Source organism: Diaphorina citri, unplaced genomic scaffold, assembly GCF_000475195.1.
Source record: "Diaphorina citri unplaced genomic scaffold, Diaci psyllid genome assembly version 1.1 scaffold968, whole genome shotgun sequence".
Taxonomy (NCBI): Eukaryota; Metazoa; Arthropoda; class Insecta; order Hemiptera; family Psyllidae; genus Diaphorina; species Diaphorina citri.
In genome coordinates, this window is record NW_007378399.1 from 58418 (window position 1) to 81046 (window position 22629).

General features: G+C 37.6%; 1 protein-coding gene across 1 annotated transcript in view; it reads left to right on the forward strand.

Moving 5' to 3' along the window:
* The window catches only part of LOC103513423 (delta and Notch-like epidermal growth factor-related receptor), a 56712-nt gene that overhangs the window by 3497 nt on the left and 30586 nt on the right, over positions 1–22629 (forward strand). Inside the window, exons 3-4 of the mRNA XM_026826618.1 lie at positions 3259–3541; positions 16232–16321. Coding sequence (XP_026682419.1) covers positions 3259–3541; positions 16232–16321 — 373 coding nt within the window. The remainder of the gene's footprint in view (positions 1–3258; positions 3542–16231; positions 16322–22629) is intronic.

A 22629-nucleotide genomic window follows, 5' to 3' on the forward strand; every position in this document is an offset into this window, starting at 1 on the left:
CTAGGTGTATGAATTGGCAGACAATGCTTGCAGAGACATAGGTACCTACTCACGTGGTATACCTTGTGTTTTATCATATGAGATTCTGGAGAAGCACGTTTAGAGATACTTATTTGGAAATTTTACCCGGCAGATATCTTCTCAAAAGTCGAGACTTTCGTCTTTTGGCATGCTCCCAACAAGAGATTAAGACTTTATAAATTCAATCAGGTCATGTGATAGTGTTATTACTAGTGGGATGTGATTGAAACATGAAACATCGTTACGAGTGTCATACCTAAGTAGTACTTCTTATACTCATATACATTCATAGCTCATAACCATAACTGCTGACACAGGATAACCTTTGGTCTAGCTAGAGCTTAGAGGAGTACCGGCGAGGTTGAAAAAAATCGTAAATCGTTTCGTTCTTTACACATAGTAGGTAAAGCGCCTAACGGAAAACATCGTTCTCGTGTCGGTATTGTTGTGTTTTGTTTGGTGTAATAGAATTACATGTTAAGAAGAAAATGATTTTTTTTTTTTAAGGATGGAACCACGATCAAATTAAAGTACCTATGTCATTAATAAAATTAGTCCATAAATGAAAATTGCCCATAAATAAAAATTGCTTCAGAATTTTTAGACAAAAGAAAAGCCTTCTCTCTTCTCCCCCTTACCTCTCTCTCTTAAAAAAAAAAAAAAAAAAAAAAAAAAAAAAAAAAAAAAAAAAATAAAACATTTCCCTCGTCAACTTTGACGTAGCCCTCAAGACAGGTACCGTCCCCCTGCGATGGCACAAACGTGAATTTCTTCGATGTCAGATTTAGCGGGAATCTCGCGAAAAGTTCGTCAGCCTTTTTCTCGATCGGTGGCGAGGAGTCTTCCTTGTGATGGCTTGGACGGGGGTGGATCACTTGGAAAAGGACGGCGAAGATGATGAATAGACAGACAATCAACATGCCTGGCACTATCATGTAGAATAGTCGCATGAAGACACCTGGAAGCAGAGACATCGAGTGTTTTAACACCACTTTGGATTTTTGGGTGATCACAGATTTTTGGGTGACCTTTAGTAGAGCTTGATAGTAGGCCTCGAGCCCTTAGGAAAAACTCTTTCACCCTTTGTTTTATCTAATTTGTCTCAATTTAAAGTCAACTCTTTCTCTCCCAACCAATAACTTGATCACCTACTGAGAATGCCAAAGGCTGGTGACTTTGTTAGAACAGCTTCGTTGGAGCACTCCCTCTCTCCCTCTCACTTTCATTCCTAACTATCACTCTCTACCTAAAAGAGCTGTTGGATTAGGTACCTAGGTACACTTGAGTACTTTATAGTACTTACCCATGTTTGAGGTCTTTTTACTATTGGTAAGAAATGACTTGTAGGTAGGTTGGAGGTTCTTTATTTTTAGACCGACAATTAATCTGATAAGCGAGGGAACGACACAATCCAAAACAAACGATTAAAATAATAAAATTTTCAAAGATAGAAAACAAGTTCCTGTCCAATTCAACGATTAAAAATATTAAATAGAACCTTCTATTGGTAAATACGAAGAAGAGAAACGATTTTTTTTCGTAAAACCCACCGAGTAAAAAAACTCTTCAATAGATCGATGGTTGCAAAGACTGCTGGGTATGAAGATGGGATTTTCCACCATCCAGATTAGGTATAGTTAGTTATTTAATGAATTTAATTATTCTAGGTATCTAGTTACTTATATACTTATAAGCCTACATAAATCAATTTACATGGCTGAGAAATACGGAGAAAAGTGTTGGAATAATTTAACATCCTAACAATGAACGTAGGCTTTAGCTATACAACATAATAACATGTAGGTAGTTAGGTTCTGTTTCAGCAAAAATTGTATGTGCTTGATACCTGAATACCTAGGTGTATGAATTAGCAGACAATGCTTGCAGAGACATAGGTACCTACTCACGTGGTATACCTTGTGTTTTATCATGTGAGATTCTTCTGGAGAAGCACGTTTACGAGTAGGTAATTATTTGGAAATTTTATTCAAGTACTCGTAAGAGCATTTTTCGAAGTAGTAGCTGACTCCTTTTACTAACATTTTTTTTCTCGATGTGTTTAACGTTACTGAACCCTATTACAAACATTTTTTTTTCAACGCTTGTGGTGCCTTGGATCGAAAATGTTTTCGTACCTACTTCCTTTTAGTGAATAACACCTACCCGGCAGATATATTCTCAAAAGTCGAGACTTTCGTCTTTTGGCATGCTCCCAACAAGAGATCCAGACTTTATAAATTCAATCAGGTCATGTGATAGTGTTATTACTAGTGGGATGTGATTGAAACATCGTTACGAGTGTCACCCCTAGTACTTCTTATACTCATATACATTCATAGCTCATAACCATAACTGCTGACACAGGATAACCTTTGGTCTGGACTAGAGCTTAGAGGAGGACCGACGAGATTTAAAAAAAAAAAAAAAAAAAAAAAAACGTTTTGTTATCTTCTTCCTTTTTAAACTATGAGAAAAAATATCGTAATTTTTATTAATTACACAGTTCTACAGTAGAAAGCAAAGAAGAGCCAGAGGAAGAGAGAGAGAGAAGAATAGATCAGTTGCGCTTACTTGGGTGATGTTTCAAAGTCATAGAGCAGGAAAAATGAGGACCAACGGAATTTTTCTTTTTCTTACGACTTTTCCCGAGATAAATTGATTTAAAAATACCGGTAAATCGTGAACTTTGACGTCACGGTATACGCTCCCGTCGGCGATGACGTCTAAAAATGTCCCGAGCAAAGCTCCCTCGCAGGCAACGCATTAATGTGTTTGTGCGCATACGTTTCTGCCCAGTTCTTTCTGCTCCTCCGCTAAGATGTGAAAAAAGTGAGTGAGATATAACTCTTTAAAAAAGAGCTAGTCTCTTTGGTGGACTATTCAGTCAATGAGTGAGATCCTAACTCGTTGTAATTAGGTTCTGATTCTCTCACTCTTTAGGTATAAATATTAAAATTGGTACTTTTGACACATCCACTAATGAAACCAAAGTCCTCATTTTTTTTAAAATTATTATTCTTTTGAGGGGCATAAATACAACGCTTTTCTGTACTACCACGCCTGTTTTGCAGGGATTTCACCCAGTTTTTCAACCGTCCTCACGAGGCCGAATGCAATTCCAAAGTGCCACTTAAAATTAACCCTTTCCGATCTTTCCATTTATTTTTTCAGAACTCCAAGGTCGAATACAATTCCAAAGTGCCACTTAAAATCAACCCTTTCCATTAATTTTTTCAGAACTTCAAGGCGGAATGTCAGGACGGCTCGTGCAGTGAGTGGGATGGTGTGCGTGACATGCAATCTGGTGACGTATTACTCGTGCGCATAGATGACGCGCAGCTTATCAAAGACAACACTAAAGATCCACGAGCCACAGTGTACCAAGTGACGCGAGGGGGGCGGGATAATTGTGACGTCACAGAGGGGGTTCTATTGGACATCTCTCCTCTACAGTCGGAAGAGAAAACCTTGGTGGCCCTCTACGATAGAGATTTGACGGAGGGAGCTAATCTACTGATCAGTAAGTATCACGTTTCTTTCTTGACTTTTAACCCTAGTATGTATACTTTTAACTTTTAACCCTAATATGCAGGCCAGTTCGACTCAACATTAGTTCATGGTGTGGTTCGGATCCGACCCATTAGATATAAGCTCTCTTTTGAGTTAGGAAGGTAAAACTGTCCCTAAATTTTAGGAAGTTAGTTACCTGTGTAGCAGTTCGCAAACTGTTTATAACTTAACTCTCGGTTTTAGGTATAATAACTTGACCTAAAGCTGTTAAAATTAATGTTGACTTCTGGATTGCACAGATGCAGAAACTTCAAAAACGGCATTAAAAAAAAAAAAAAAAAAAAAAAAAACCCCCCTTTTTTTAAATTTTCCCTAGTATGCATACTTTTAACTTTTAACCCTAATATTATGCAGGCCAATTCGACTTAACATTAGTTCATAGGGTGGTTCGGATCCGACCCATTAGATAAAAGCTCTCTTTTGAGTTAGGAAGGTAAAACTGTCCCTAAATTTTAGAAAGTTAGTTACCTGTGTAGCTGTTCGCAAACTGTTTATAACTTACCTCTCGGTTCTAGGTATAATAATTTGACCTAAAGCTGATAAAATTAATGTTGACTTCTGGATTGCACAAATGCAGAAACTTCAAAAACGGCAAAGATTATTTAAAAAAAAATATCAAGCCCCACTTTCTTGAACTTTTTTTGGCGCCTTGAACTTCGGCCCATTACAAGTTCGTTGTGATTTCTCTACGGCCCTAAACCCCAGGGGATCTCTCCTAAATAAGTATGCGTCTAGGAATATCTCATTATGTTGAACGTCGTGTTTTTTTTTAATTTGACATTTCATTCAAAAACGTAATCCGCTTAACTTTTCAAGAAATATTTATTTATATTTAGTTTTTTCTCTCCCTTTTCAAGTCTCAAATACTTACGAGTACCTCCTTACTCGTCGTGAATGGGAAAAAAAAACTGAATGCAAGTACTTCAGTCAAATGAATATTTTAAACTGTCAAAGTGCTCAAAGTACCTAGGACGTGAATTTCAATAGACTGGAACCTAGATGTACGTATGACACACGTATAAATCTATGTACACAGGTCATAAAGTACACCCCAAAATAATATTTTATTAGCTACTCTTTTTAATGATATTTTATTTATTTATTTTCGCCAGCTCCCATGGCGTTGTGTCACTGCACTCACCTTGCACGCGGGAGACCCGGTTTTCATGGAGAAAAAAGTAGGACATTGATACGTTTTTTGAAAATAGAGATGCTACAAAAGATAGAGAAGAGAGGGAGAGAGAGGAGGGGGAGCGAGAGAAAGAGGAGAGGGAGAGAGAATGATATTAAAGTGGAAACATTTATCATTGCAATTTTTTGCTTTTTTCATTTGAGCAAATAGAGTGAAAGAATGCTGTATGTCAGCTCTTACCCATTTGCTCTCCATCCCTCCTTTGAAAAAAAAAAAAAAAAAACTCGGATACTCAGGGGCGAAAGTAGTTAGGTAGGTACTTTCCTATGGTTGCTTCTAAAGATAAACTGCATAATTTTACTTACATACTCACTTTAAACATTACTTGTTATTTTGTTCCTTGTCCATAAGTACACACTTTAAAACTTTACCTCTATGAAATAGAGGTAAAGTCTATTTTGTTTCTTGGAACACCCAAAAACTTTACCTTCTAATTTCCACTAGGGAAAAAGCTCAAGTAGGTAAATCTAAGGCAGTCATGCTATGTAAGGATGAGTACCTACGAAATTTGAAGTACTAGCTTTTACAACTTTCAATAGGTATTATTCGGCGAAAGCTAAAGCCGCTAAAATAACAACAACAACTATGCTTGCTTCCAAAGATAAACTGCATAATTTTACTTACATACTTACCTTAAACATTACTTGTTATTTTGTTCCTCGTCAATAAGTACACACTTTAAAACTTTACCTATATGAAATCGAGGTAAAGTCTATTTTGTTTCTTGGAACACCCAAAAACTTTACCTTCTAATTTCCACTAGGGAAAAAGCTTAAGTAGGTAAATCTAAGGCAGTCATGCTATGTAAGGATGAGTACCTACGAAATTTGAAGTACTAGCTTTTACAACTTTCAATAGGTATAGTAAACCTGCTACAGATTGAAGTACCACTGTATCAGCTCTACTGTATTTTATACTCCTAGATCCTAGAGTAGATATAGATAGGTACATTACAACTATGTACCTATAGGTATTAACTTTCCGGGTTTCCTTCAAATACCTGCCTTCCTAATCGAATCATCTACAAGACTGGTACAATAAAATCATTCATGCATGGGCAGTCCTACCGGATTTTGACCTCAGATTTGAATTTTTCCCAATTTTTTACATAGGAATCGACCATTTTATATTTATAATATTTTTACCCATTTGCAACTGCTCCATTGAGGGAAAGCGAGAGGAAGAGAAAGAAAGAGGGGGAGGGGAGAGAGATAGAAAGAGAAAGAGAGAGAGAGAGAGAGAGGAGGAGAAAGAAAGACAGGAAGAGAAAGGAGGAGAGAGAGAGAGAAAGAGAAGGAAGAGAGAGAGAATAGAAGACAGAGGAGGGAGGGAGTGAGAGAACAGGAAAGAAAAAGATGTAGAAAGAGATAGGGAAACAGATGGAATGAGGAGGTCATGAGGAATAGGGAAGATTAGGGGGAACAAGGCCGGGATGGGGTATGGGGATCTTCCAGGCAACAAGAGACAGGGATAGCGGGATAGAATATCGATCTGCGTGCGCATTACTTATAACTTTGCTCAGGAGGAGAGAGAGAAAGAGAAGGGAGTGAGAGAACAGGAAAGAAAAAGATGTAGAAAGAGATAGGAAAACAGATGGAATGAGGAGGTCATGAGGAATAGGGAAGATTAGGGGGAAGAAGGGCAGGATGGGGTATCTTTAGGGGGAACAAGGTCGGTATGGGGTATGGGGATCTTCCAGGCAACAAGAGACAGGGATAGCGGGATAGAATATCGATCTGCGTGCGCATTACTTATAACTTTGCTCATTTTCGAAAATTTGTTTCAATAAATCATTTCGTAAAAAACGAGAGAAAACGAAAAAAAAAAACTTTCTCGTTTTTCGGTTCTTTTGTATTTTCTCTCTCTTGTCTCCTTTCCCTCTTCTCTCTTTTCCCTCTTTCTCCGTTTCCCCCCTCCTATCATCATTGTTATTGTAACTCTTTTTCCCTCATGTCCCGAAGAATTTCCCATTTTATGGAACAGCAGCGGCCTGTCGAAGTGTCGTAAAAGTTGCAATTTTATGACCAAGACTCTGACGAGATCTTTTCTTTATCATATCGCTTCTTTTTTATCGGAACTTTTAATAGGTACTTGGAAAAGAAGATGAGAGAGAGAGAGAGAGAGAGAGAGAGAGAGAGAGAGAGAGAGAGAGAGAGAGAGAGAGAGAGAGAGAGAGAGGGAAAGAGAGAGGCAAAAACACGTCTTTTTTTTTACAACTTTTGAATTTTAAAACCCCAAAATAATATTTTATTTTATTAGCTACCCTTTTTAATGATATTTTATTTATTTATTTTCGTCAGCTCCCATGGCGCAGTGGTCACTGCACTCGCCTTGCACGCGGGAGACCCGGGTTCGATTCCCGGTGGGGTTAAGAAATTTGTACAAGCAAACGATTGACTCCGTGACTAGCTGTTGCGGGGCCCACTCAGGCTCGTGAGGAAAATGAGTAGCTAAGACATATAAATGCGCATAGCGACCGGTGCCAGCATGGTAGGTAAACGTTGGATGTTAGGATTCTTGAGATATTGGGATAAATCCTACAATGCTGCAGTGAGCACCAAAGTTGTGATATAATAACACAAAGAAACTGTATTTTTTTTTTTTTTTTTTTTTCCTTTTTTATTTATTTTCACGCTATTTAATGATATTTTAAAATTGGTCAACTTTATAGTTCGTCATAATTTGGTATTTTCTTAATTCATTTAAGAACTACTTTTACTGTTATTTTAGATCAAAACTTTATTATTTCAAAAAGATATCTAGGTACTAGGTCTATCTTCTTTTGATTTTGAAAGAAAACTTGCTCTTTTGGTTTTCATGGAGAAAAAAGTAGGACATTGATACGTTTTTTGAAAATTGAGATGCTACAAAAGATAGACAAGAGAGGGAGAGAGAGGAGGGGGAGCAAGAGAAAGAGGAGAGGGAGAGAGAATGATATTAAAGTGGAAACATTTATCATTGCAATTTTTTGCTTTTTTCATTTGAGCAAATAGAGCATAAAGTACACATAGAATGTAGGTCATGTAAAGTTACATAATGTTTTTTTCTCATTACTGTTTGATGAATCAAAAGCGCTCGGCTTTATTCCATTAATTTTTCAGTGAAAATGTTTGTAACTATAGCTTCAAGTGTTCTATTTTGCCCAGAGTGGAGTCCAATTATAACGGAAGTATTATGGCGATTATGTTCGCGGATTTGCCGATTATGTTCGCGGATTTCGCGATTATGTTCGCGGATTTCGCGATTTTGTTCGCGGATTTGGCGATTATCGGATTTCGCGATTATGTTCGCGGATTTCGCGATTATGTTCGCGGATTTCGCGATTATGTTCGCGGATTTCGCGATTAAGTTCGGATATCGCGATTATGTTCGCGGATTTGGCGATTTTGTTCGCGGATTTGGCGATTATGTTCGCGGATTTGGTGATTATGTTCGCGGATTTGGCGATTATGTTCGCGGATTTGGCGATTATGTTCGCGGATTTCGCGATTATGTTCGCGGATTTCGCGATTATGTTCGCGGATTGCGCGATTATGTTCGCGGATCTCGCGATTATGTTCGCGGATTTCGCGATTATGGTCGCGGATTTGGCGATTTTGTTCGCGGATTTTGATTATGTTCGCGGGTTTGGCAATTATGTTCGCGGATTCGCGTCCCGAATCGACATTTTGGATATTTGGCAAGCCTACCAATAAGTGAAGTCTTTGTGAACTTTTATTATTACATATTATTAGCCGGTGCATACATTAGGTTGGAGGTTAGCGCTCCTGCGTTTTGGGCGAGTGCAATTTCGGCCCGGGGCTGACTTTATGCTAAACAGATACGTTCGTTCTCGGACACGGCTGGCTTTCTCCTATCTTGTCCTCCTCCTTCTGTCTTATATTTCGGGACGATAGGACCTCACAGTAGTTATTCTTCCCTCTATCAAACCTACTTATTTACTTTCCTTATCCTATAGGAAGGAAAGTGATGTAATTGGGCCATTTTTTTTTATTTTTAGTTAATTAATTGAGTATTCAGACAAAAAGATTTTATTCCTCTCTGCAACCCTGTACGTTTCTATTAGCAAAGTTTGATGCGGTTTTCACTTCTCCCTAATGATTTCCACAACGGCAACAAGTCTTCTTTCTCATTTCATATCCACAATTCCTCCTTCTCCTTCTTTTCCACCTCCTACTCCTCCTCTTCTTTTCTCCTACTTCTTCTCCTCCTCCTTCTTCACCTTACCTTCCTCTTTCTCATCTCTTCTCCTCTTCCTTTTTCTCTACGCGTCATTTTTCCGCAGTTTTTAAAACTGAAAATATTTTCGCAAAACTTTAATAACATCAAGAAGGAGGGGACTAGGAAAACTTGAAATAATAAACCCGCATTCTGGTTTAACAATGAAACGTGGTACAAACGGGAATATGAGAAAATGTGTGCGGAATTACGTGCATCTTATAAAACCGTACGAAAAAGCTGGAGGGAGGGAAAATATCCCCATGTTCCAAGTTTTCCGTACCAGTATATTAGCTTCGTAATAATGTTCTGAGTTTCATCACGATAATAGGAATATGAGAAAATGTGTGCGGAATTACGTGCATCTTATAATACCGTACGAAAAAGTTGGAGGGAGGGAAAATATCCCCATGTTCCAAGTTTTCCGTACCAGTATATTAGCTTCGTAATAATGTTCTGAGTTTCATCACGATAATAATATCACCAACTTATTTCTTACTTTCGTAGGAGTAAAGTCTTGTTTGAACATCTTCTTGTACAAGAAAGGACGATATCGATATTGAGAAATACCTATAATATTATGGTGTACTTATTCCAAACCTCCTCAGTTTCAACCTCCGCTCCAGTTGCTTTTCAGGGACAATACAGGGACATTAGAGGCTTCTTATACAATACATTATTAAGAAGGTACCCTACCTATGAACATCTTCTTTCTTCTTGGTACATAGATCACCTGCTAGATTCTTTCGTCTTTAGTTGCTTACTTCCATAGAGTCGCTTAGTGAAGCTCCATCCTTTTGTTTCGTTCATACTTCTGATGGTTAAGATCTGAGTAAGACTTACCTATTGTCTAATTTAGTTAGGTACATAATTATATTTACAAAATTTTCACTATGTGGAATCAACCTCAGTGCTGTAGTGAACAGTGGTTATAGCGCGGTGGACCATCAAGACTTTGATTCCAAAGTTTGGACCTGGTTTGGTAATTCAACTGTTCAAGTCCATCATATAAAATTTATCCAGGTGTATTAATCAGTAAACAACATTTGTGTTGTGACAAGCATTTACACAACTAAAAATTCTCTTTCGTTTCGTACTAGAAAGCGCATGTTAAGAGCTGCCAAAGGAGCTTGAAGGGTAGAAAGTAGAAAAATACAGAAAATACAATAGCAAATTTCTAGACTGGAGCAACAATGAAATTAGAATTACTACCGTGCACAGTCATTGGTCCGTGAAACATAACCACTACATTAAATTTTTTACTAGTATTTTTTTTTTTACTTTTATTATAGGGAAAGTAATGTAGGTAATCCCTGGGGAGGGAAGAATGGGAAAGATTTTCAGAACATAAAGAACAGGATAGAGAGAGAGAGAGAGAGAAAGAGAGGGAAAGAGAAGAAAGAGAGGAGAGAGAAATAAAAACCGAAGGAGGAAATAGGGGAACAAATCACAATAGATATCGTCAAAGTGGCATTTTTATACCCTCTTATCGGATTTCTATGCTTTCAAAAAAAAAAAAAAAAAAAAAAAACCCTGAGGGATCCTAATCTGAGATGTGAAAAGAGTGAGTGAGATATAAAAAAAGAGCTAGTCTTTTCGGTGGACTATTCAGTCAATGAGTGAGATCCTAACTCGTTGTAATTAGGCTCTGATTCTCTCACTCTCTATGTATAAATATTAAAATTGGTACTTTTGACACATCCACTAATTAAATGACACCAAAGTCCTCATTTTTTTAAAAATTATTATTCTTTTGAGGGGCACTCTTTTCTGTACTACCACGCATGTATACAACGCTTTTCAGTACTACCACGCCTGTTTGGCAGGGATTTCACCCAGTTTTTCAACCGTCCTCACGAGGCCGAATGCAATTCCAAAGTGCCACTTAAAATCAACCCTTTCCGATCTTTCCATTTATTTTTTCAGAACTTCAAGGTCGAATACAATTCCAAAGTGCCACTTAAAATCAACCCTTTCCATTAATTTTTTCAGAACTTCAAGGCGGAATGTCAGGACGGCGCATGCTTTTATTGAATTGGGTTAAACGGTGAAAAACGGGATTTCCTCACTATTATAAAGATTATCATAATTTAGGTGGGTTATACGTATAAGGTATATAAGGACCTAACAACGTAGGTATTATAGCTGCTATAATTTTTCTTTTCAATACCTAATACCTGGGTATTTCATACCTTTCAAATAGACAATACCCTAATCCCAAATAGATATTTTCATGCAACCATCACAGATCACAACAACGCACAACTCACCCAACTGTGAATTCATGTGAGAAAGTAAAAAATGTGTTATGAAAATCTGAATCTAGTGAATCCAAGGGATCTCTACTCCTAAACTTGATTCGTTTGATTCACAGTGGTAGAAGATAAAGATTCTAAAGAGAGAGAGGTAAAAAAAAAAAATCAGATACAGATTCTGTAAATAAAATGAAAGTGAATCCACACAATCCAGATAATAAAACAATCAAATCCGGATTGGTTGGATTCTTCTGATTAAACATGTGTTCTGACACTAAAAACTGACCATTGGAAATTTGATGAATCAAGAGCACTACCTACTTTCCTTCCTAAAGGACAAGGAAAGTAAATTCCCTTACGTAGGCGTATGTGATGTATACCCTACCAAATCCCAGTGTAATTTCTGGACCACTCTGTAGGTAACCCTGTGAAGTATTATGTATGTAACTTGTAGGTAGATTGGTAGGTACACGTGCTGAGGTCACGACTCTGACTGCCATTAGCAGATTGCCATCAGGTTGGAAACGCATTCAGCGTTGTGGACAGCTCCAAGCACTTTATCCATGAGTGAATCACTTTGCCAATAAGTAGGCTTGCCAAACGTCCCGAATTGGCCGGGACAGTCCCGAATTTCAGGGGGTGTCCCGGCGTCCCGTTCAGTTTTTCATTTTAAATTCCCTTACGTAGGCGTATGTGATGTATACCCTACCAAATCCCAGTGTAATTTCTGGACCACTCTGTAGCTCTGTACTTTTCCTTTTTCCACCACATTTTATTATTCTGTTTGTCCTACGCCATTGTTGATTATTTATTACATTTTGTTGGAAAATTTGTTAACTTTTTTATATTCTACAAAGTACGTGCCAACTCTACGACTAGGTACTCTGGGCCCATTATATTCTGCTGACTGAGCACCTCCATAATGTATGTGTTTAACCTATGTACATATCTATTTATGTCGGACTATGTTTATCCAGTTCATATGTATATCTATGTACCCAATACCTATGTATTATTTATATACAATATATTCGTATCTATGTACACAAGAGAGAGACAAAGAGGAATAGAGTAAACAGAAAAGACAGTAACCCTGTACTTTTCCTTTTTCCACCACATTTTATTATTCTGTTTGTCCTACGCCATTGTTGATTATTTATTACATTTTTGTTGGGAAATTTGTTAACTTTTTTTATATTCTACAAAGTACGTGCCAACTCTACGACTAGGTACCCTGGGCCCATTACATATATTCTGCTGACTGAGCACCTCCATAATGTATGTTTGTGTTTAACCTATGTACATATCTATTTATGTCGGACTATGTTTATCCAGTTCATATGTATATCTATGTACACAATACCTATGTATTATTTATATACAATATATTCGTATCTATGTACACAAGAGAGAGACAAAGAGGAATAGAGTAAACAGAAAAGACAGATAGGAATACAGAGAATAACATAAAAAGACAAGAGGTACAATACGAAGGTAAAACGTATAGGTGTGAAAGGGTAATACAAATGCTACATTGTTCTGGGGAGTGTTTTTGTTATTTTACCCCATAATATACAGCTTCCCCCATTGTCTACCCCTCGAGCTCCGTCCATGGAGAATTATAATGAATTCGTAATAATTATAAAACCCCCGTACAGGTTAGGATTTTGTTAAACCCCTGCCGGAAATTCCAAGACCCCACAATAATCCCGGGATTTCAAATTTTAATAACACAGAGACAACACAAAATTCTTCCCTTATTGTTACTCTGGTTAAAACTAGATACATACCTACCTACATTTTATCCCTTTGTTACATTGATAAAACAACCTATGTATCGTAGTAGGTAGCTATAATATTCTTTCTTTGCGGCTCTTTATCTGCCATAATAATAATATGTATGAGGATGAGGGTACATTTACTATAGGTACCTACCTAGATATTTGAGATTTTATCGTACTAGGTACCTATTTCGAACATCTTTTGGAAGTTGATATGATTTATAGACGTGTACGCAGTAGGTGGTATTTTGTATACCTATGTCTACATTGTCTACCTTTGTGGTTCTTTCTTATCTCAAGATTTCTTACCTCTAGATAGGTACCTATTTATGATGGATTTCATAAAGAGCTTAATCCTGGGGTTTTCTTGCGGGTGAAGAAAATGCTTGAAATTTTTCCGTTCGGTAAAAAAACTTCGCATATTTCAGCAAACAAAAACAAGTTTGATAAAAGAAAGAAGACAGAAGAAGTCGGGGAGGTGGGGTTAAAAGAGTTCACCAGACATTTGATACAGCGGAAATTTTCTCCTCCTGATTTTCGAGAAAATATGACGGGTAAAAAGCGAGCTGAGAGCAAACGAGGAGAGATGGGTTTAAAACATTTTACTACGCTGGATGACGTGTTATTCCCCGGATAGAAAGCTTCTCTGAAAGGTAAGATAGTCAATTTAGGTCATAATAATACCTATGTACTGCCATCATAATAATACCTATGTATGAAGATGATGAGGGTATATTTACTATAGGTACCTATAGATCTTTGAGATTTTATCGTACTACCTATTTCGAACATCTTTTGGAAGTAGATATATGATTTATAGGCACGTACACAGTAGGTGGTATTTTGTGTACCTATGACTACATTGTCTACCTTAGTGGTTCTTTCTTATCTCAAGATTTCTTACCTCTAGATAGGTACCTATTTATGATGGATTTTATAATTTATGATGGACTTGATCCTGGGTTTTTCTTGCGGGTGAAGAAAATGCTTGAAATTTTTCCGTTCGGTAAAAAAACTTCCCATATTTCAGCAAACAAAAACAAGTTTGATAAAAGAAAGAAGACAGAAGAAGTCGGGGAGGTGGGGTTAAAAGAGTTCACCAGACATTTGATACAGCGGAAATTTTCTCCTCCTGATTTTCGAGAAAATATGACGGGTAAAAAGCGAGCTGAGAGCAAACGAGGAGAGATGGGTTTAAAACATTTTACTACGCTGGATGACGTGTTATTCCCCGGATAGAAAGCTTCTCTGAAAGGAAAATGAAAACGCTGGGTGACATTTGAAAAAAAATACTCTTCTTGTACAATATTTTTCTTCGCAAACCCTCAGGCTCCGGGGAAATTCGAATAATTTATACCGGGAATAAAAGACCGTCTTTGAAATTACCTGTCATTCTAGACTGAGTAAAGCGCACAAAGGCAAAACTTTCCAATTTCCTAGATATGGAAAACGACACCTAGATAGAAACAGGCTCCCGGATTACGCAGAATATCTAGCTCATTTCTCTGATCCTCTGCGATTCTGAGAAATAAAAAATGAATAGCTCATCCGCAAAGGGATTTAGCTTATTTAGCTAAGAAACAAATCCACGTCAAGTAATATTTATTTATTTACACTTATTTATTTAGGGTTTCTTCATCGTCCTTCAGGATGTGGAAAATGCTTGATGACGTGAATCTGGGGGGTCCAAATCTCATCTTTTTGCAAGATATCAGGATATGTTCAATGGTCACAGGTTCCTGGCACTCGTCAAGTAATATCATTATCGTTTGTGCATTGTATTGGGAATAAAACGAAGGGATATACAGTCGAACCTGGATATAAGAGAATCCAGGGGACCACCCTTTTTTTCTCTTATAGTCTTATATCCAGGTTTCCACTAAATCCAGTTTCTCGATATAAGGTTCAGTATAGTGATTTTCTCTTATATCCAGGCTTTTGTACCATATTCACATAATTACTTATGCATACATAGAGTACACAGTTACACAATCATAATCCACCCTTTTTTTCTCTTATATCCAGGTTTCCACTAAATCCAGTTTCTCTTATATCGAGGTTCAGCATAGTGATTTTCTCTTATATCCAGGCTTTTGTACCATATTCACATAATTACTTATGCATACATAGAGTACACAGTTACACAATCATAATGCAGTCCACAATTTATTGAACTCCGCAGTACAGCACATTACCGCTTTACTGCTGACTCCTGCATGCGGTGGCTTGCTTTGTCCAAGTCATTATTAACCCTTCTGTGTCGGGAATACCGGGGAAAGTGGTCTAAAGGTTGAACATGGCGCGAACGACAAGTATAAAACATTGTTAATGTGCCTAACGGACAAATAAAGATTGTTGGTGGAGGTGGATTAAACACCTGGACAGTAAATGTAAATTGCGTTGCACATTGCATACTTAGAGTAATTTCACGGCATTCATACAAATTTCTTTTCCGTCGAAACTGTGGGGAATTGGGGATTGTCATCCTTTTAGCCAGTTTAGTAGGTAATGTAGCTTGGAGTTTAGCGCTCTTGCCTTGTAAGTGCTAGGTCGCGGTTTCGATTCCCGCCCGGGATGGATTTTATCCAAAACAGATATGATTTGTTCTCGAAACGGCTGGGTTTCTCTATCCTGTCTTCTTTCTCTCTTCGCTTTTGGGATGATAACTCCCTAAAGTAAACGGTTCCCTCTATCAAATCTCCTAAAAAAACATTCATTAGTGTTAATTTTAGTGCTTGATATGGTATCCCGTTTTCATAGTTAATTCGATATTTCCGTCACAACTGTGGGGATTATTACTCGTACCAACTATCTTTTTGATTAGGTCTTTTATTCAACCTCAAGTAGGTAAAAAAACGCAACATTTTTCTTCTGTTGCAAATCATAATTTATAATTTCACTTCTCTGTTGCACTGTTTCAGTCGTGTCCGAAGCGTGGGGTATACGGTTCCCTCTATGAAACTTCCTGAAAAAACTTTCATTATTGTTAATTTTAGTGCTTGATATGGTATCCCGTTTTCATAGTTTATTCGATATTTCCGTCACAACTGTGGGGATTATTGCTCGTACCAACTATTTTTTTGATTAGGTCCTTTATTCAACCTCAAGTGTAAAAAAGAAAAAAAAAATCGCAATATTTTTCTTCTGTTGCAAATCACAATTTATAATTTCACTTCTCTGTTGCACTGTTTCAGTTGTGTCCGAAGCGTGGGGTAGCCAGTGTGTCCGTCTGAGCATAACAGTCAAGTCGGATAACTGTGGCGAAGACGAAGATTGCTCGGGCAGTAAAAAAAAAATCAGATACAGATTCTGTAAATAAAATGAAAGTGAATCCACACAATCCAGATAATAAAACAATCAAATCCGGATTGGTTAATTAGGTTGGAGGTTAGCGCTCCTGCGTTTTGGGCGAGTGCAATTCCGGCCCGGGCCGGACTTTATGCTAAACAGATACGTTCGTTCTCGGACACGGCTGGCTTTCTCCTATCTTGTCCTCCTTCTGTCTTTTATTTCGGGACGATAGGACCTCACAGTAGTTATAGTTCCCTCTCTCAAACATACTTATTTACTTTCCTTATCCTATAGGAAGGAAAGTAATATAATTGTTTTTTTTTTTTTTTTTTTTTGTTTATTAATTAAAGATGTATTCTACGTAGTAAGCTTTTATTAATTTTCAACCAAGCTAGAATATAATTACTTCGTAATTCCTACATTATGTACCCATCTATAGTCATAACAATAGTGGTGTAGGCTGCATGATTTTAATCGCTATAGACCACTAAAAACCTGTTCATTATCAAAATTGCCATTGAAGAAAATTGCCTTTCTTAGGAGCACTTCTTGCTGAAATGATAGAGATGATTATAGGCACATAGGCAGGCAATGATTTCATTCGGGAATAAGAAAAAAAGTAACTTTTTAACTGTTAAAATAGTTCTAAATAGTAAAAATATTAAATCTAAATAGTAAAAATATTCCATCGCCGTCGGGCAAAAAGCATATTGTAGGTAATAATATTTGTCCTGAACAAAATTTTGTATTAGTACTATCTAAAAATGAAATACCTACATTATGACGTACCTAAATATCCAGTTACCCAGGTACTAATATCGTACCTACAATATTTATATTATATTATTTTTTTATTATTATCTACATATTGAATACTAAACTAACTATGTATTAATATCATTTTACATAGATTATGTAGAACATGAAATCCAATGAATTCGCCACTACCCCGGGGGGTATGATTTATACATTTTATGCAATGAACATTTTGCAGTCCACAATTTATTGAACACCGCAGTACAGCACATTACCGCTTTACTGCTGACTCCTGCATGCGGTGGCTCGCTTTGTCCAAGTCATTATTAACCCTTGTGTGGCGGGAATACCGGGGAAAGTGGCCTAAAGGTTGAACATGGCGCGAACGACAAGTATAAAACATTGTTAATGTGCCTAACGGACAAATAAAGATTGTTGGTGGAGGTGGACTGAACACCTGGACAGTAAATGTAAATTGCGTTGCACATTGCATACTTAGAGTAATTTCACGGCATTCATACAAATTTCTTTCCGTCGAAACTGTGGGGAATTGGGGATTGTCATCCTTTTAGCCAGTTTAGTAGGTAATGTAGTTTGGAGTTTAGCGCTCTTGCCTCTACTCGTGTACTTGTTAAGTTTTGCCAACAGAAAGTTAATTTATTATAAATAAGAAGAGAAGCACTAGGAGAGAAGATTTTTCAAGAGCTTTCGAAAAACTTTAGCACGTCAAGTGGCGAGGTGGTGGTGGTGGGATCTTAAGTTTTAAGACTCACCCCGTCCTGTCTCTTATTGTTATGAGTACCTGAGCTTCAAGCTATAGAAATGTTTCAGCACGTCAAGTGGCGAGGTGGTGGTGGGATCTTAAGTTTTAAGACTCACCCCGTCCTGTCTCTTATTGTTATGAGTACCTGAGCTTCAAGCTATAGAAATGTTTATTTTCTGAATTAGTTCCGAGAAGGATATATTTGTGTAGTAGGTAAAATAAACAAAAACCGTCTGGAGAAGGTTCAGGTGAAACGGGAACAGGAGTTAATTGAAATATCTGCAACTGGATCTCCTCTTTTGAGGTGGAAGATGAAATGGTATATAGATGGTTGAGCAAGAGAGAAAATAAAAAGAGAGGTGAGAGAGAGAGAAGGGAGAGGAGAAAGTAGGGATAGGAGAATGGGAGAAAGAAAAAGAGAGGTGAGAGGAGAGAAGAAATGACATAAAGGGAGGAGCGATGATTATAGATGGTGATGATAGGAGAAGGAATAAATTAAGCCTCTCATCGCCCGAGGGAGAATTTCCCTGGTTTCAGTGAGCTGTAGAAGATAAGAGCGATGATGAAGAGACGTAGGTATTAAGAAAATAAGAGATAGATGAGAGAGAGGAGGAGAAAGAAAGAGGGAGAGAGGGGCAAAGAGGAGAAAAAGGAAGAAAAAAACCAAGGGGAGAAAGAGAATGTCGAATGAAAAGGAGATAAAGAAAAAGAAAGGAAAGACGAAATGACATAAAGGGAGAAGAGATAAGGTATGTAGGATATGTATTTAGAAAATGAGAGAGAGAGAGAAGGAGGAGAAAGGAGAATGAAAAGGAGAAAGAAAAGAGAGAAGAGACGAAAAACATAAGGGAAGAAGAGATGAGACGTAGGTATTAAGGTATGAGACGTAGGTATTAAAGAAACGAGAGAGAGAGAGAGAAGGAAGGAGAGGAAGAGAGAAAGGTAAGAAAATGATGACATAATAGGAGAAACAGAAAAGGGGCGAAAAAGAAGAGCTTGAACAGAAATAATCTCGTAAAAGTGGCAGTCACTGTCTCGAATTTACCCTTTCAAATGGAATCTTAAATAGACCAAAAATTAGTTTTGGACACCTAAGAACCTTTATGAAATACTCGTAATGCGAAAAAGAAGGTAGGGAGAGAGAGAGCTTTGAAAAAGAAATGACGAAGGGGACTCAGAAAAAGATAGCGAAAAGGAAAGAAAGGGTATAAAAAGAAAAGTTGAAGACATAGATAAAATAAGAAGTTCGTAAAAGAGATGAACAGAAATAAAAGTGGACTTTGGGTTTTCTCGAATTTACCCTTTCAAATGGAATCTTAAATAGACCAAAAATTAGTTTTGGACACCTAAGAACCTTTATGAAATACTCGTAATGCCTCGATAGGTCACGTGCTGCTAGTTATTGCGGGTTCACTCAGCCTTGTAAAGACAATAAAGGATCTAGAAAGAAATCCCAGCGAAAAATTCGAGGTGTCACAATAACCGATATGGCCTTAGCTGTTGACAGGATAAGTCCCTAGAAATTTGAAGGGAATGATAGGTGCCACTTTAACTTTTTTTAAAACAAAACCTTATTTCATCAGTGTGGTCAGAAAATGTTTGAAAATTTTCCTCCTGTCTACCAAACGGGGAAAAAAACTCTCGTTTTGCTTTATAAAACAAAACCTTATTTCATCAGTGTGGTCAGAAAATGTTTGAAAATTTTCCTCCTGTCTACCAAACGGGGAAAAAAACTCTCGTTTTCTGAGCAGCCCTTATTTTGCCTGAGTGACTGACAGCCCTCTTATTTTCTGGAGTGGTACTAGTATTAAATTGACTATCTTACCTTTCAGAGAAGCTTTCTATCCGGGGAATAACACGTCATCCAGCGTAGTAAAATGTTTTAAACCCATCTCTCCTTGTTTGCTCTCAGCTCGCTTTTTACCCGTCATATTTTCTCGAAAATCAGGAGGAGAAAATTTCCGCTGTATCAAATGTCTGGTGAACTATGTTTGCTCTCAGCTCGCTTTTTACCCGTCATATTTTCTCGAAAATCAGGAGGAGAAAATTTCCGCTGTATCAAATGTCTGGTGAACTCTTTTAACCCCACCTCCTCGACTTGTTCCTGTCTTCTTTCTTTTATCAAACTTGTTTTTGTTTGCTGAAATATGCGAAGTTTTTTACCGAACGGAAAAATTTCAAGCATTTTCTTCACCCGCAAGAGAACCCCAGGATCAAGCTCTTTATAAAATCCATCATAAATAGGTACCTATCTAGAGGTAAGAAATCTTGAGATAAGAAAGAACCACAAAGGTAGATAATGTAGACATAGGTATGATGGTGATGATAGGAGAAGGAATAAATTAAGCCTCTCATCGCCCGAGGGAGAATTTCCCTGGTTTCAGTGAGCTGTAGAAGATAATATGGGTTTGTATCATGGATAGAAAAGGGACACAAGGACACCATATGAAAAACTAATGTTCTTTTTTTCCAACTACCCAAGAGAGATGTTATTAACATTTTCGGTACGATATCAATAGAGCTGAGAAAAATAATTGTTACGAATTACCCAATAATATTGCGTGGATGAGTGCGTGAGGTCTACACAAAGCTCTGAACAACTGGTAGATGGTAGGTACTCGATGTATCTTATTATTACTTGTAACACCTAGAAGAAGAGATGATGAAGAGACGTAGGTATTAAGAAAATGAGAAATAGAAGAGAGAGAGGAGGAGAAAGAAAGAGGAAGAGGGGGGCAAAGAGGAGAAAAAGGAAGAAAAAAACCAAGGGGAGAAAGAGAACATGCCGAATAAAAAGGAGATAAAGAAAAAGAGAGGAAAGACGAAATGACATAAAGGGAGAAGAGAGCTAATGTTCTTTTTATCAAACTACCTAAGAGAGATGTTATTAACATTTTCGGTACGATATCAATAGAGCTGAGTAAAAGAATTGTTACGAATTACCCAATAATATTGCGTCTTAGATGGGTGAGTGCGTGAGGTCTACACAAAGCTCTGAACAACTGGTAGATGGTAGGTACTCGATGTATCTTATTATTACTTGTAACACCTAGAAGAATGCTCGAAGGGGTAATTCGCAAGGTGCTCCACAGAATATAAAACATTATTTCCTATCGATTATGAAATGAAAACAGGATTGTATTTTCCTGTTCGTAGCTATCGTATAATTTATCTCGTTACTCGTACAATTCTCGTACTCGTATAATTCATATTATTAGGTTTATATCTCATATATTTTATATTTTCATCAGACGGGGAGCAGATGGTGCTATCATAAATCTCTTCACATGTCGAAACCTAATTGTTGTTCTTTTTCAAATATAAAAATTGCCACCTTATCCAGGGCCGGATTAGCCCCCCGCGGGGCCCGGAGCAGTTTCAAAGGCGCGGGGCCCCCAGTTTGGGCCGATCGAACTTAAAATTTTCAGCGCCGCAGGCGAAATTTTTCAAAAAGTAGGTAGGAGGGAGAGAGAGAGAGAGAGAAGGATGGGCAGAATGACAGGGAGTAAGAGGGAGAAGGAAAAAGAGGATATAGGGACAGAAGGTGAAAGACAGGAAAAATTCAAGTATAAAAGCATGATAGAGACCCTCTTTTCTGCTCATTATCCCTAATTCTAAACGTCCTCTTTCTGTCAGCAGCTATTTTTTTTTTCACCTCCATTCTTCTCTACGTTTACCTTTATCATGCTTAGACTGTTTTTTTTTCTATTTCTCTTTTTTACTTACAAAAAATGGAATAAAAAAATCTTTTTGTGTTCTTTTCCGCCCTCTTTTTTTCCCTCCCGTCCTGTCTTGACTACCCTTTTCTGTCGTGCTCCAATTAATTTGCACTTTATCGCTCGACACTTGTGTGCATTTTGCGCTCATCCTGGTGCTTCCGGGTTGGGTTACTTTATCCTTTACTTTTTTACCTTGTGAAGTTGAGAGATACACGGAGTGGGTTACTTTATCCTCTCTTTTACATTGTGAAATATAAGAGTGGGTTACTTTACCTGAATTACTTTCCTTATGGGGCAGTAAGGAAAGTAATGTGATGAGCTGACATTTTAGATGGTCAGTTTTTAGTGTCAAACTGCCAAAACACGTTTTGAGGTCCCTGGCTAGAGCCTAAATCGAGAGTTTCAGTCATTGGTGAAACCCAAGTAAAGAGATGGTTTTATATATATATCTATATATAAAAAAAATATTTACATCGGAGCAACCTGCACAAGCGCCCTAACGGTATTTTGGTCGCATTTTGAGAGCTAGCGCTATTTCAACCGCTTTTTATGATTTAACAGTTAGAGATACCTGGAAAAAATCCTCTAGGTAAGGAAAGTTGTGCGATGTTCACACCAGCTTTTTTTACCTTGTGAGATATAGAGATATACGAGCTCTGTTCCTTCCGCTCCTTTGAACAATGCATGCAACGTTAGTGGTAATGTGCATGCTAATGTTAGACGGGTGCTCTGAACACGACTGTACTCAGATTTTACATTACCATACCGAAGTTAGCGTACAAAGAGTATTTTCAGTTCAGATTTCGCACTACCATTTTGAAGCTGGTGTGCTCTCAGTGCTGGTAATACCCCTCTTTTCGAGTCTCATCGAGAATCTATGTCATCGAGGCAGAGTGGACGGTTCAGTCGACATCGATCAACGTCGATCGATGGCCGGTCGGCTATGTGTGAACACAGCTATCGTAATTCTTCCTGTACAGTCTTGTCAGATTTTACCTCTGAATTAGTGCTTTCCGTTTTAGTTCTGATACTGTGAGAGACACCTATTTGGGATGACATAATT